This window comes from Denticeps clupeoides, unplaced genomic scaffold (assembly GCF_900700375.1).
Source record: "Denticeps clupeoides unplaced genomic scaffold, fDenClu1.1, whole genome shotgun sequence".
NCBI lineage: Eukaryota > Metazoa > Chordata > Actinopteri > Clupeiformes > Denticipitidae > Denticeps > Denticeps clupeoides.
In genome coordinates, this window is record NW_021629993.1 from 4860 (window position 1) to 20457 (window position 15598).

The 15598-nt window shown below is 52.4% G+C and overlaps 2 protein-coding genes across 3 annotated transcripts; both read left to right on the forward strand.

The window, feature by feature from the left end:
* The first annotated feature begins 346 nt into the window (after positions 1-346).
* Positions 347-4867, forward strand: LOC114779503 (protein FAM208B-like). Of its 2 annotated transcripts, none has more exons than XM_028967351.1 (13): positions 347-706; positions 860-990; positions 1061-1155; positions 1229-1301; positions 2041-2132; positions 2216-2353; positions 2528-2658; positions 2796-2809; positions 2894-2993; positions 3111-3205; positions 3291-3542; positions 3624-3695; positions 3779-4867. In XM_028967351.1, exons 7-13 carry the CDS (start codon positions 2534-2536, stop codon positions 4843-4845), a joined length of 1725 nt encoding a protein of 574 aa, XP_028823184.1. In that variant the 5' UTR covers positions 347-706; positions 860-990; positions 1061-1155; positions 1229-1301; positions 2041-2132; positions 2216-2353; positions 2528-2533; the 3' UTR covers positions 4846-4867. The 2 variants fall into 2 exon arrangements, with proteins under 2 accessions (XP_028823184.1, XP_028823183.1); XM_028967350.1 differs by having other exon boundaries at positions 347-667.
* tasor2 (transcription activation suppressor family member 2) lies at positions 4756-15451 on the forward strand. Its single transcript, XM_028967349.1, has 9 exons — positions 4756-5450; positions 6507-7194; positions 8644-9118; positions 9347-12337; positions 12417-12542; positions 13822-13975; positions 14061-14166; positions 14252-14433; positions 14539-15451. The coding sequence occupies exons 1-9, from the start codon at positions 4886-4888 to the stop codon at positions 14634-14636; spliced, it is 5385 nt and encodes a 1794-aa protein (XP_028823182.1). The 5' UTR covers positions 4756-4885; the 3' UTR covers positions 14637-15451.
* The last annotated feature ends 147 nt before the right edge of the window (positions 15452-15598 follow it).

Sequence of the window (15598 nt, forward strand, 5' to 3'; positions counted from 1 at the left end):
CATGACAGGCGCCCGGGGAGCAGCGTGTGGGGACCTCAGTGGCACCTTGGCGGTTTGGGAGTCGAACCGGCAACCGTCTGATTACGGGGCCGCTTGGGATCTGTAGTTTGTGTGTTATGGTTCATTGTGATAGATCTATATTAAATGATCTCGGTCGCGAGTTTGACCCCCGTGTGAGATGACCGCGATGAAAACAGAGATCTGTACCTGGTCGCGGGGGTAGAATTACCGGAATTATCGATTGTAAAACGATCGTACGCCTGGCAACACGGCGTCCCAATCCAACGATATCGATTGATTATTGGAACTCGGCTGCTGCAGCGGCCTCTAGCGGCGCCTCCTGCTACTGCAGCCCGCAGGGGGAGGAGAAAACGCACAAAATGGACGCCGGCCACTTTTAACTTTCTCTTTCTATTTCTCCAGTTCGTTCTCGGTGTCGCGCCGCGGCCACCGCGCCTCGCCGGCGCGTCGCCGCAGGGGACCGGGGTGGGGGGGACGGGACGTCGGGCGGAGGTCGGGGACAAGCCGCGGTTCGCGGACGCCGCGTCCAGCCCCGGGCGAGTCGCGGGCTTCCTGGTTGCACCGCGTCTCCTGGCCGCAGGGACCCGCCGCGAAGCGACCGGAGAGGAACCCCGAAACATGGAGCCTGGCAGCCGAGCCCCGCAAGGTGACAGGACGCGTGACGTCACACGTTTACCGTGACGAGGTGTAAAAAACGGACATTTACCTCGGAAATGAAATATTATTCTGCGAAGAGTACACGAGGACAAATACATGTCTAGTTTATTTATTTATTGTCCAGAGAAGGTCCAGGACGTGGAGGTTTGTCTTCTGACTCCTGTCCTCCTGTCTTCCTCAGGTGTGCTCGAACCCGTGGCCCCAGACGCCGTCCTGCCAGCGCTCCGCTGCTCCTACCTGTACCCCGAGTCCAGGACGGCCTTCACCTACAGCTCGCCGCTGCTGGTCCGGAACGGGACCCTGCTGTCCCGGGTGAGTCGGGCTTCCGTGCGCGGGTTCGAGTCTCCGCCGCCGCAGACTAACCGTCCGCGACCTCCCACAGTACACCGAGTTCCGGGCCGAGAGAAGAGGCGCCGGCTACGCCGAGAAGCAGCTGGAGGAGTCCTGGGCTTCCTCCTGCTGGACGACGAAAGCGGGGTACGGACGCGGTTACGGTAACGTCACGGCTGCGTTTCTACCTGCAGAAAATCACGTCTTCGTCTCCTCGCAGGCAAACGAGCTGGGACGCAGGGGACTGCTGACTGGACACAGCACCTGCTCAATAATCGGGGATCCCACCAAAGGTGGGTCACTGTCCGGAGTGCGGAATTACGCCTCGGCCCAGGTCTCTGTCCCATGAAATTATCCGCGTACGGGACTGGGACGGGCGCTCGGGCAGAGTTCTCCTGCTGGGGAAAGTGGAGACACTCAGGGTTAAGCGTCCTGCTCAGGGACACGATGGTAGTAAGTGGGGTTTGAACCTGGGTCTTCTGAACTGAAGTGATTGTCACATCAGCACACGGTGCACACAGTGAAATTCGTCCTCTGTATTTAACCCATCACCATGACAGGCGCCCGGGGAGCTGCTACCAACATCACACCGACCTGAGCACAGCGGCTGGCGGTAGTAGCCTAGCGGGTAACACACTCGCCTATGAACCAGGAGACCCAGGTTCAAATCCCGCTTACTACCGTCGTGTCCCTGAGCAGGACACTTAACCCTGAGTGTCTCCAGGGGGGGACTGTCCCTGTAACTACGCTCTGGATAAGGACGTCTGGTAAATTTAAATGGATTCTGACTGTGATCCGCCGCAAACGTTCGTTCGGCGGCTCTGAGAACCGCGGTTTGTTACAAGCCGCTGCCGGTCTGCGGGAGAATGTGAAACATCCGGTTTTTCAGGTTTTCCCACGGAGGGCCGCGTGTAGACATGACAGACCTGGCCAACGGTGAACGCTGGACTGGTTTCCTCGTGTAGCGGCCGCTACCTCAGATTATTATTTTACATGAACTTCTTCTTCTTCTTCTTCTTCTTCCTGCTGTAGGCGTCTATGTCTCAAAATACTCCGATTGCTTGGACCTGAGACGGTGGCACTACGGCAAGTCGGGCCACATCGCCGTTCTGAAGCTCACCAAGGTGAGATGCGCTCACGCGCCGCCGCGGAAATCCGCCGTGCTTCCGTAAAAAAAACGAGTTCGAAGGTGTTGTGTCGACAACAGGGCCGAGTGAAGGCGGTGACCGAGAACTACACCCTGAATCCGACCCCGCCCTCGGTCGGGTTCGACTGCCACCAGTCAGCACAGCTGGAAGCAGTGACGTCTACGACCAGCTCTTTCCTGGCCTTCGAGCGAACCCGGGTAACGTTCTAAAGCCGTTCGACCTCTACGCCAAATGCCGGCTCATGTTTGAGCCTTTCACAGCTGTGATGGACGGCCGGCCCCGCCCGTCCTTTTTTTCCTGGACTATTAACAAGTAACCTGTGGACGCGGGCGCGGCACGTACGTTCTAAACGCCGCGTCTTGTTTCGGCAGTACTACATGTACGAGTTTCAGAGCGGAGAGACCGCTACGGTCACGTGTCCCCGCCACGTCTGTCCGTTCGCGGTCGTGCCGTTCTCTTACGGCCGGGTCGCGCCCCTGCTGTCAGAATTACAGGACAAGAGGTACGTGCTCCTCCTGATTCAAGATAAGGTCATTTTTGATGAATTTTTGTAAAAGTGTACTGCATTTAATAAGAATTTTTACTGCATTTTTTTGTGCAATGCTCATTAACGTATTTCTCTTTTGTTTTCTGCTTTAGTCACAAGGAAATAGGTATGCATGCGTTCGCTCAGAATAAAAATGCAACGGGTAATAAATGTACGTTACGTTTCATAAAAGTTTTGTTTTTTATTACAGTATTCCATTACAGACCTTGGAATGGGGAACTCGTGATCAATTCCCTCGTCTATAATGTGGGCTTGAAATCCAGCACGAGAGCCTTGATCCCAGCCAAACTGTACGCGCTTTATTCGATATAATTTTTTATATAAATCTGCCGTCTAGTACACATGTTTGAGTGATTTGGTAAAAAATTAGGTGTTAAATTTGATTGTGACCTCTTACGTTGTCTCAGGCCGAAGAGGGTGGAAATTAAAAGCGTGATCAGGGTCTCGGACCTTCAGAAGCTGCTGCCGGACGCGGTGTTTGAGTCCCCGCCTTCTGGCGAAGGTAGGAATGCGACGCTCACCGCGGCGTTGGCGCAGGCGCGAGTGGCCGCTTGCCGTCATTCTCACCAGCGCACGTGCTGTTGCAGCGACGGTGGAGGGACAGTGCTACAGCCTGCACGAGCTGGTCTCCGCCGAGCCGGAGGACGCCGCCCCGCTCGTTCTCCTCGCGCGCGAGCTGAAGGACAAACAAGTTGTGAGTTGGCCGGTGTTGACGCGGCAGACCGAAGTCGCGTTCGGCGCTCACGCCCGTTCCTCCTTCCTTCAGGCCCTGGTTCTGCCGCTGAACGATTGTGGGGTTCTGGTGATACTCCACTCCTCCTGCTTTTCATCCTGTGAAGGTAATGTTCACGATGCTCATTCCCATTAGACATTCCATCTGCATCTAATAACACGTCAGATGCCTTTTTCATCCTTTTCAGATGGGAATTCCGGTACAAGGGAAGCCCTGCACGGCATGTTCATATTCCTGGAATCCAGAACCATACAAAAAGGTGCGAATGGTCTTTGAATCGTTTCGGGTCGTCGTGAATTAGATGGTTATTATGGTGTTATTACGGTTTACTTCCTACCTCAGACACCAAGAACGGGCAGAAGGCGTCTGTGATTCCGCCCGAGATCCTCAGGGTCGTCCCGGCCCTGAACTACGCCGAGGCCGCGCTGGAGAATTCCGGCCTGCCCCGGGACGGGGAGGTGAAGAGCCTGCTGGAGCGGCACATCCAGAGCTACGAGACGCTCGTCCCGCGCGGCGCCCAGGCGTCCCCGGGCCACTCGCCCCTGCCCGAATGGAACGAGACGAGCCGGCAGAAGATGAGCTCGTACTTCAGCCAGCCGTGTTCCTACGAGTTCCCGTGTCAGAAGGCCACCGCACTTCTCTCTGGTGGTCGAGAGCAACGCACGGGCGACTACCGCGGTCCGTCATCTCCTGAAGACCCTGGACCCCTGTCTCCGGCTGCCTCTCGGGCTGAGCCACATCCGCAAGCAGATGCTGTGGACTATGGCGAGGACACTGGGGTGTCAAAGCAGGACCGTTGTGGCGGAGCCGCGCCTTTTTCGAACGAGGAAGACCACGGGAAGCCTGAAACATCCGTGGCAAGGAAGGCCTCGACCACGTCGGGGGACGTCCCCAGAGAGATGGTCATGACCATCACCAGCAGTTCCCCGAGCGGTGGGACCGGAGAAGCGGTGATATGTGCGGACGTGGGTACGAACGTTAAGCCCTTTACCAAAGCGAAGCCTCGTAGGGGTCGCAGAAGGCGACGCAAGAGGCCAACGAACCCTAAATTGAATAAGGTGGGTCCGACCCCTACAACCAAAATGGCGTCCCCCGCGGTTCCGACTCGCGCTGGCTGTGAACCGGCGGTCCGGGCGGAGCCTGGTGCTGCAGAGGACGCGGTGTTGCGCGAGGAGGGCGCGGAAGAGCACGTCCCGAAGGCCCCATCACTCCCGCCCCCCCCACACACAAGCCCATCTTCAGAAAAGGAAGGTGGACCGCTACAGTTTGAGGCTGGGCCTGAAATCCATCGTCACCAGTTGCGGCAAGCTCTTCGTCCCACACGGCTCCAAGGTGGATTCTGGGAAACGTTCCTCAGATCAAGTTCTAGAGCCCATACATGGCGGCGGCGGCAGCCCGTCCGTTCCTGAAGAAGGGCCCTTCAGCAGGCTAACAGGCGACTGTGGAGCTATGCATGAAGCTGCACCCTCGGGTCCTTCAGGGCTTTGGTCTCCTGCTTTACAGAGTAACAGTGACACGTCACCCAGCGGTGGCCAAAGCTTGAAGAAAGACGCCACTAACCACAGCAATGCCATTGTCCCAGCAACCCCGGACCGTAAAGGGTCTCCTCCGCAGAAGAGCAAAAAGTCCCTGAAGGATCGCGAATACACGGTCATATCCATCAGTCAGCTGAGGACCGTGCTGAAGAGGGAAAAGAGGGTTCACTCGGGAGAACCTGAGCTGAAGAAGACCAAGGTTACTGATGCTCTGGAGAGCAGGCAAGAAGGCGCTGGCCCGAGGGGTCCCGACAAAGTCCCGCAGGCCGCGGCCAGAGATTCCGACATGCCGCAGGTGAGCCCGGACACCACAGAGCAGCTTCCCGGACCCGAGCAGCGCTCGGCGCCAGGAGAACAAGCCCGGGAGGTCTTCAGGTCTGAGCGCACACAGGCCAAGCGTTCAGCGCCGTCACCCGACGCTCCCAAGACACCACGGAAACAGCGGAGGACCAAAGCCAACGAGGTTTCTAAAGAAAATGGTACTTCACCGTGGGGTTATGGGGGTCATCGGTGCTGTATGCAGTGTATCCTTAAAAGGTTTGGATTCTCCAAAAAAAAAAAGGATTTTCCATAATTCAAGGCCTTAAATATCATAAAAATAAAAAAAAAAAGTTTAAACATGTTAAAAATACTGCAGAGCGGTCAGAGGGACGATGACCGGGATAAACGAAGAGCCACAAGTTCAGTGCAAAAAGGACATTTATTTACATTGGGATTTATTCAAACCCCACTTACTACCATCGTGTCCCTGAGCAGGACACTTAACCCTGAGTGTCTCCAGGGGGGAACTGTCCCTGTAACTACTGATTGTAAGGCGCTCTGGATAAGGGCGTCTGGTAAATACCGTAAATGTAGCTGTGGTGGCATGATGCAGGCATCACAGGAAATTTTTTTTACTCTTAATAGTTTAGCAAATTGTGTTATACTGTTTTGTGTATGAGATCGGAATTAGCGGAACCGGCAGCATTTTCCACTTGAGTGTGGGCTTTTTCGCCAGAGCATTCCATCCAGCCCCCCCGATTAAAAAAATATATATATATCGACATTTATGGAGCTAGACGGCTAAATTCTGCACTCACCGTTAAACATGTTCTGAAACTTAAATTCATTTTTTTTATATTACTAAATCAGAAATAGCCCAGTGTGGAGGGAAAAGTATGTTCCTACGTTCCTTACTGTTCCTTACTGTTCCTTACTGTCAATCTGACAGTAATCCGCCAGTCACGAATCCGCCAGTGCTGCGTGCACATGGAAGTGACTCACAAATAAGAAACCGAAAATATTGCATTCGCCCCCTAGTGGCTTGTGGCAGTAGTGTCTGTTATCATTGACAAAGGCTGAAAAATTCATATATCAAATAATAATATTACTTTATATTAATATTGTATTTTAGAACAGCATCTGACCCTCACAGTGTCTCCCAAGAAAAAAGTACAAATGTACTGATGAAAATTGTCTTTAAAAGCCTTAAATGTGGCTTGTTTAAATCTGCAGGCAGCCTGTAATGAGTTCTTTTCGTTTTCTTACCTTTCCAGAGTGTTTGGAATTCGACGCCTCAGCTTCTAATGACATCGGGAGTCTGATGGACCCAAAACAAGATGAGGAATCCCTGAAGCTGAATGCAGAAGGGCAGGGAGAGACGAGCGTCTGCTCGGTGGAGAAGGCAGCGGTCACTTCCACGTATCTACCTGCAGACGCTCTCAACTTACTTGCAGATTTGGCCCTGAGCAGCAACGGCGATAAGGTGCCGCACGGCAAATGTGGCCTGAAGCAGGCCGTGCGGGCCAAAAGCTGTCCCGACCCAGAGTCCGTCCTGCACGTGCTGCTGAAGCGTCCTGCTGGGCCAGCAAGACGTCCCGCCAAGTCGCCTTTCCCCGAGGGCCTCGTGGTGGCCCGAGAGTGGGCTTTGGTGATCACTAAAGACCACGCCTACTGCCAGGCCTCCTCTCTGCTGTCGGCCGCTCCTCCTTCTGCTGGTCAGGAATGCGTCACCTTGTTGGACCCGGGGGGGGACCCGGTAAAACGTCCGGGACAATGTGAGCGGCGCCTGGATGAACCGGGGTGCAAGGACGCCCGCCGGACCAGAGTCCGTGTCAGACATGTGGTGGTAAAGGGCGACTCGGTCCAGGTGACGAGGCAGTGGAAGGAACCGTACGATTTCGGCTTCGACAGCAGGTTCACCAACGAGCCGAAAGAAAAGACTGTAGGAAGAGCGCTGCACGGGTACGTCCTCGAATCGCGTTTACTTTCAAGTCGAAGTCAAAGTCAGCTTTATTGTCAATTCTGCCACATGTACAGGACATACAGAGAATTGAAGTTCCGTTACTCTCAGACCCATGGTGCATACAAGTAACATTAAATACAATAATAACATTAACTTCTGTCCAGGTTTTAAATTAACGTTAGCATTTCCTACAAAACCAGCTACAAATGATGATGATGGCCTTCATCCCGACCGTACAAATACACAACACCGTACACGGGGGGATCAGGTCGGGGAGAAGATCAGAAAAGCAGGTGGGGGGATAGAGGAGAATAGAGGAACAACCGCCAGACTGCACTCCAATGGGGGGAGTGCATTGTGGGAACCAAAAAAAAAACACCTCACCAGGACGGGCACAACTTTGAAAGTAAAATTCATTCACAACAGGGGAGGGGAAATGGACGCTGGACGGGCATCAGGTTCACGCCGGGGGGTACGAAGCGGGCGGAGGCGAGTCCGTACCAGCGCGTGTGTGTATGTGTGGTCGTGGTTTGGGGAAGAGAGAGAGGGTCAAGCTGCCCTGACCTACAGGTAGATGATTAGCGGAGACTGGAAAGAGCTGTTTGGGTTTTCGGAGCTGTTCTGTAGCCTCTGTTCTGTCCCAATTCCTGTGCAAAGCCGCCTAGCTTCTCCACTTCTACCTTTCCGGTAGAAGTGAGCGTGTAGTGAGGCCGCGGAGGAACGGACTAAGGCTGCAACAATGGGGCTCTTTCATGTGCTGTTCGAGCACGCCTCAGGTTATGGGCTGTTTTTTGGGCAGCGGTGGCCTAGCGGTTAAGGAAGCGGCCCCCTTAATCAGAAGGTTCCCGGTTCGAATCCCGACCCGCCAAGGTGCCACTGTGGTGCCACCGTCCCCACACACTGCTCCCCGGGCACCTGTCATGGTGCCCACTTCTCATTCAGGGTGATGGTTAAATACAGAGGACAAATTTCACTGTGTGCACCGTGTGCTGTGCTGCTGTGTATCACAAGTGACAATCACTTCACTTTATTATTATTATTATTATTATTTATGATGTTGTCCAGTTTCCGATCAATAGTCACGGTCTGGGCGCCCACGGCTCTGCCCATTCCATCAACCCGGCCTGCCTGGTCTTCTGATACGCCAGGACCACGCCCAATCCAATCAGCACAAGTCCTGGGATCATAATTTCGAAATAAGCAGGTGTTTCCGATGTCCTCCACTCATCCCATCCGTCCATCGCGGACCCGGCATCAAGCGTTCCGGCACGACACACAGGATCTCCGCCTCCTGGATTCATTCATATCATGTCATGGTTTTTGATGGCTAAGAGAGTCTCCCAAAGACCGTAGACAAGCGAAGCGAACAGGGAATATAAGGGAGGGAGTGTGGGATGCGTGATGTGTGATCGCAGCATCGTAACGTTTCTCCGCCTCTTACCTTGCAGCAGATGGAACGTGGACATGGAAGACACAGACGAGCAGATCCTGCTGATCTTCCACACGTGGGTCGGCCTGTTTTACAGCAGGTCCACCAGCAGATTCTTTCAGATTGACCCCGACTGCCTGAAACTGCGAGACAGGAAAGCGACACGCGACGATCAGAAGATCGAGCTGTTCCACATGTCGGCGTTGTACAACGCCAACGTTCAGCCGGCCACCAGGTCCAACGTGGCAGCGGCCAGAATTCCCAAATCAGGGGACGAGCGAGCGAATGTTGCAGAGCCGCACCCGTCCGATGTTCTGGATCTGTCGTTGAGGAGTTCTGGGGCTTTCAACGGTTCACCGGCCAAAAGGAAGGAGGTCCCGGAAGCTGACGCGGGGTCAGTGGGGACCTGTTTAGTGAGCAGCACCGAAGCTGACCGCCTGGTGGACGCCGGAGAGTCTCGTCCACCTGAACCGGCCACGGGGCCTGGGTTCGAGGTAAAGGAAATGAGAATTTTATTAAAAATTAATTAACAGTGCCGCAAGGGTTTATTAATAAAGTCAGTGCGGCCATTTTATAGGGTTCTGGGAGGAGCCTAGATAGAAGTGGTGAGAATATTGCCTGGACCAGTTGACCCCAGTTGTCCTGCTCTGTCCACTTTTTCAACAATTCTCAACATTTTCTCATATATATATATATGTGTGTGTGTGTGCGTCTTACCACAGGCGTACAGAGTGAGTGGTGGCGCTGCCATGTGTGATGAAGAGGACACCGCGGAGACACGTGACCTCGACGGCGGCTCGGGCAGTGGCTCGGAGAACGACAGTGTGACGTCGTACGCCGAGGTCCTGGACGGCAGCAGTGCGTACCATCAGCTGTGCCAGCAGACAGCAGACCTGTGGAAATGTGCAGGGACGTCCAGCAGATTGACAGAGGACGTGTCCCCTCATGCTCCTTGTGATGCTATCGTACCGGTCAAGGGGGACTCTGGAGGTGCCGCTGTTCGTGAACCGGTCACAACGACGGCCGTAGACGTGACCACTGAGCTCAGTGAACCTTCGGCAGAAGATGAAGGAACGCAGAGTGGGACTCTGCACAATGGATCAGGTGAGGGTGGTCCTGAAGACGACGAGGCCATTAGAGATGATCGCCCCAACATTGGGCGGTGTGGGACTGAACGTGAGAATGAAGATCTGCCACAGGACTCAGGGGGCAGTCAGGGTCACTCTGAAATCTTGCCTGTTGATACCGCGTGTGAGGAGGGGACGTCCACACTTGTGCCAGTGGAGAGACGTTTTGAAGGTGGTGAGAATAAAGATGAGCTCATTGTAGATGATCGGACTGAATGTGAGAATGAATGTGAAGGGACAGTCGAGACAGGGACTGGTAAGGACGCATCTGAAGATCTGCCATGTGATTTAGAGGATGGACTGAATCGTTCAGAGATCTTGCCTGTTGATGGCATGTCTGAGGAGGAGAAGAGAGAAGGCAATGGTGAGAATAGAGATGAGATCATCATAGATGATCTCTCCAACAGCGAACAGAGTTGGAGTGAATGTGAGACTGAATGTGAGACTGAATGCGAAGGGACAGCTGAAGCATCTGAAGATCCCTCATGTGATTTAGAGGGCGGTCAGACTCATTCTGAGATCTTGTTTAATGATAGCGTGTCTGAGGAGATGTCCATGCTTGTGCAGGAGAAGAGAGATGACAGTGGCGAGAATAAAGATGATATCACCATGGATGCCCATGAAGATATTCCATCTGAGGGTGATCAGGGTTGTTCTGACATTTTGCCGTGTGTTAAACAGACAAGTGTGGACGATTCTGGTGAGAAGATAAATTCTGAGGTGAACGTGTGTTTGGAAATGGATTCCAGGGCAGAGCACAGAAGTGAAACAAGTGCTTCTGTGCTTGACATGACCACAATTGTCCATGCAAGAAGTTTTGCTGAGGACAACTGGGAAATAACCGAAACACACGCTGGTCTGCTGACCCATGGCTGCAGCTTTGAGGAATCGAGGAAAGAGGACGTGAACATTCCTTTGGTACCGAGTCAAGCAACACATGAGGATGATCGCGCCCAAATACCTGAACCTGAAGAGGCCAGTCGTGACAGCGAATGCCCCCTGCACTCAAAGGATCTTCCCGTTGAAGATCTCAGCCAAAGGTCTCTCCCCGCAAACAAAGAAATGTCTTCTAATGATGGACCCGACCCAGCTGACCTCGAAAAGGCTGGTCATTTAGATGGATTTAGTGTTTATGGACTTGATCTTAGCAGATATGCCAAACCAGGTACTTCACTGCACAATAACCCTTCCTCTTGCACAAAAGATCTTTATGAGACTGATGATTCTTCTCATTCAGACCAGAACCTAATGCAGACAGAGTATGATGATGAAGGCTACGAGGGAACCTTTAACTATTTATCTGGTGATGAAGGTGTTCAGGACTACTCGGTCAAAACGTTGTGTCTTAGATATAAAAAGCAGTCTTCCAAGAAGACTGGATTTACTTTGGAACCTGCTGAGGAGCACACTTCTAGAACAGATCTAAAAGATAAAAGCTCAGGCATGTCTGCCCCATTTCTCAACAAGCACCTTCTGTACGGGGCCAAAGAGTCTGACTTGAATGGAAGCTGGAGTGATGAACATGTAGAATCCCCTCCTCGGGTGAGAAGAAGTCAGAGAACGATGGCAAAGGACATGGGCCATGAACATGAACAGTTTAGCAGCTCTGAATGTGGCTCAAGCAAGACTTTACATCCGAAAAGAAGCGAACGGCACAGGATCCATGAATCCAATCTGGAAGCAGAGCTTCAGGAGATGGAGCTTGACCATGATCCATTCCACCAAAGTGAGAAGAAGTCCTACACTGCTCTGGATTACAGAATGGGAGGCACCTTCTTCCACCCACGTCAGTCCATTTCGCCTCTGGATGAACCCGAGCATGAACCTGAACCGTACTGGGACCACACTTCCATCATGGCTGCAAGACGAAGAAAAGGACCTAAAGAAGGCCTGGGTCTGAAACTAGAACAGGAGGTGTTTTCTGCTCCAGAACCCGCCACAGTGACCTCAGTAGTGGTGGACAGCAAAGGAAACCGAACCATTTTTGAAGGCCATCCCAGTCGGGAAGCTGCCGTACGTTCGCGCAGCCAGACGGTTAAGAAGACCTGCCACAGGGGCACTCGGAGGTACGTGGAGCGATTCCTCCGGAGATGGGACGCCCTGCACCAGGACGGTCCTGACGTCACCCAGGCCTCCATGGATCGCGAATTCCTCATTTTTTCACAGAAAATGAAACAGATCCTGAAGACCACCAGAAGACCGTCCCACCACGCCGTGAAACGGGGCCGAGGAAAGGACCGGAACGTCTCGGAAGGGTCCGCCGCGCCGGCGAGGAGAGGAAGGAGAGACCTCCCGAGGCTCCGCCGCGACCGAGCCGGCGAGGCGGCGGCTCAGTCGTTCCGCTCCACGATGGCCGAGGTCTGTTCGGGGAAGGGGGACGCTGCCCGGAGAGGACGCCTCCAGGAGCGGCAGGACCCTCCACGGCCCCAGAGCAGCAGGAACGTGGTCTCCTGTGGAGACCAGACGAGGAGGGACTTCAAACGGCCGCGTCACGACACGGACTCTGTAGTGAGGCGGGCGTGCAAGATGAAGTACAAGTTCTACATCCTGGTCACGTCAGCAGATCCCTTCTTCAGGGAGACCAAGGTCATTTCTACATCCTACAACCATTTAAACGTGGCGCGAGTGTTGCAGACGTACAATTCTCTCGATCAACCGTTTTCAGGAGCTGTTGGAGTTGGAAGGCCACACGGAAGTGCATCCAGAGGAGTTTGATCTTCACGGCAGCAGTTCACCGTCCACCCTCCTGGTCATTTTAAAGAACGAGGACATCGCTCGGCATATTTGTGAGGTATGTCAGCAAATACACGGATTCATTTCATTTACATTTACAGCATTTATCAGACGCCCTTATCCAGAGCAACTTACAATCAGTAGTTACAGGGACAGTCCCCCCCTGGAGCAATTTAGGGTTAAGTGTCTTGCTCAGGGACACAAATGTAGTAAGTGGGATTTGAACCTGGGTCTTCTGGTTCATAGGCGAGTGTGTTACCCACTAGGCTACTACCACCCATTTCCATGGACTACATTGTCCTGACAAAAAAAACGGGGCGCCAGTGTCTGTAGTGGAGAACGTTTCAGCTGCAGTGTGTTGTTTCCTCGTAACGCCAGAAGCCGTGACCGTGGCTCCTTTACTTTACTCGGCAGACGCTTTTATCCAAAGCGACTTACAGGAGGACGACACCAGAAATTCTCATTCGGTTTCTATAGATTTTGAGTTTGAAAACTTGTCAGGAATAGAGCATGCTGGGAAATTGTTAAGTTCTAGATGAGTTGTTTTTGTGTGTGTGTGTGTGTGTGCGCGTGTTAGACTTGTTTTAAATATGTGGGTTTTCAAATGTTTCTTAAAGGTGGTGGTGGTCCCGGCTTCTGGGTCGCTGGCCCGCATCAAGCATTGAGTAAAAAGCCTAAAAACGTCCCCGAAATGATGATAACTGGGCGGTGGAGAGAAACCTGGTGGAAAACGGGCAGCAGATGTGGAAGTGCGTGTGTGTGATGCGACGGGTCACCTCAGCGCAGTGACCCGATCACACGGCCATTAATAGTGAAAGAATGGATCAGGGAGCAGCAGATGGTTCTCCTGAGCTCTGAAAGTGACGCGATTGTCATTGTGAACACGGTCAAACGTGTCCTCTGCATTTAACCGTCACCCTTGGTGACAGTGGGCACCGTGACAAGCGCCCGGGGAGCAGCGTGTGGGGACCGTACCCTCATCAAGGGGACCTCAGCGGCACCTTGGCGGCTCAGGGGTCGAACCGGCGACCTCCTGATCACTGAGCCGCTTCCTTAACCATTTTACATTTACAGCATTTACCAGACGCCCTTACCCAGAGCGACTTACAATCAGTTACAGGGACAGTCCCCCCCTGGAGACACTCAGGGTTAAGTGTCTTGCTCAGGGACACGATGGTAGTAAGTGGGGTTTGAACCTGGGTCTTCTGGTTCATAGACGAGTGTGTTACCCGCTAGGCTACTACCACCCTTCACCGCCAGGCCGCCGCTGGCCCACGATCTCAGTTAAAAATGAAGGAAAGCCCAGAATGACGTTGCACATCTTGCGCTTTCCTCAGGTTCCCAACCTGCTGGAGCTGAAGAAGTCGTCCGGCGTGCTGTTCGCGGGCATCGACCGGCCCGATGACGTAGTGAAGCTCACCCACCAGGAGCTCTTCTGCAGAGGTGGCTTCGTGGTGTTTGACGGGGCTGCGCTGCGGACCCTCAGCCTGGGTAAAAGACCGCCTGGTGAATGCTCATCGTTCCCCGTGGCCACGCCCTGTTTTGTGAAGACGCCCCTTTTCGTTCCCCTCACTAGAGAACATGAAAGAGGTGACCCGCTTCCTGGAAGAGCTCGGGACGAGAGGACGGTGGCGGTGGTTCCTGCATTACCGCGACAGTCGCTGGCTCAGAGAGAGTTCACGGTGAAGCTGCACACATGTATTCGCCGACTGGCGCGTCAGTCGAACGAGCGACAGTTTCCATGAGCTTCTGACCACTTCTGTGCAGGTCAAGTCGAGAGGCGCAGAACATGAAGCACTTCATGGACCGCTGTCGGGACGCCGGCGTCGTGGAGGTGCTGCCGTTCCACGACTGCGACTCCGTCTCCTGCGAGCGACCGGATTACCTTCGCTGCCTGACCTCCCTTCAAGTCCAGAACGCCGCCACGCGCTTCCCAGTCTTCGTCACAGGTGACCTTCTTCTTCCTGCCAGGAAGACCCGCCGCGTCAGTACCGACTTCTGGCAAACTGTGGAGTGATTCGTTAACGAACGACTCTCTCATCCTTCCTTTTCAGACACGCCCGCAGACTCTTTCGGAAGAAATGGGATTTTCACAATCAACATGAACACTTTCTCGCAGAGTATTTCACGCGACTCGTGTACAGTGTCTTAACAGCTGTAAATACAACTGCCTGTAATTTGTTGCAGTTTATTTTAATTTATTCCGCTTCTCCCTCGTTACTCGTTCTGTACGGTTTTCTAACACAGGACACTTGTGTTTTGTAAATTAAGGTTTCTTAATCAAATTAAATCAATATTTTGATACTTATTCTGCATATTCAGTTACCTCGGTGTCTGCCACATTGGAAAGTTGGGGTTAATTCTGGTTCCCATCATTCTGCAGAAATATTTAAAGAGCAAATAATGAAGCTTGTTACTTTATTTTGAGCTATTTTTAAACTACATTTGAAAGATTTGTAAGAAACTGTAACCACATGACTGATGGTTCTACAAAGCTAGATGTTCTTTATTTTATCAGTTATGAATAAATGTAGATGAATCCAGACGTTATACTGGTACTGTCTGACCACCATCAGTATCATTTTAGCTCTCTACATTTTTTTTTTTTTTAAAGGACTTCATCGGTTTAATTTGCATATGGTTCTATGCACATTCTAATATGGATCAATCTGACAATCATCCCCAGTGAATTAGCTGGCTGGGGAAAAATTCTTATCCTTCTTGTTTTTTTGTGACCTTTAATTGCATGGATTAATTCCGTTAAACACTTTCGGTCAGATTGCACTAGCACTTTATATTTTAGCACTTTTTGCTAAAATACTGCTTCTGTAATATGTATATAGTCTGGCTTTTTCATGTTCATACAGTTAACAATTTTGTTGTATTTACATGCATATGACAAAGTTTTGTGAACTCTTTTATTTTTGTAATCAGATATGAAAATATTAAAAATCCATTGTACCTTGACGACTGTACCTGGTGTCTGAAGTGTGTTTTCCCGTTTGGTGGCGTGGAGCTCTGCTCCTCACTGATCCAAGGCAGAGGGGCAGAATAAATTACATTAGCATCTGTTTGCCGTTGAAACTGTCTGGAATATATCAAAACTGTCAGACT

Coding starts and splice junctions, on each gene's coding strand:
- LOC114779503 (XM_028967351.1), top strand. CDS start 2,534: ATGTACGAGTTTCAGAGCGGAGAGACCGCTACGGTCACGTGTCCCCGC. Junction 3,543..3,623: donor CTGCTTTTCATCCTGTGAAG/GTAATGTTCACG, acceptor CATCCTTTTCAG/ATGGGAATTCCGGTACAAGG. Junction 3,696..3,778: donor ATCCAGAACCATACAAAAAG/GTGCGAATGGTC, acceptor TTCCTACCTCAG/ACACCAAGAACGGGCAGAAG.
- tasor2 (XM_028967349.1), top strand. CDS start 4,886: ATGCATGAAGCTGCACCCTCGGGTCCTTCAGGGCTTTGGTCTCCTGCT. Junction 7,195..8,643: donor GTAGGAAGAGCGCTGCACGG/GTACGTCCTCGA, acceptor CTTACCTTGCAG/CAGATGGAACGTGGACATGG. Junction 12,338..12,416: donor CCTTCTTCAGGGAGACCAAG/GTCATTTCTACA, acceptor AACCGTTTTCAG/GAGCTGTTGGAGTTGGAAGG.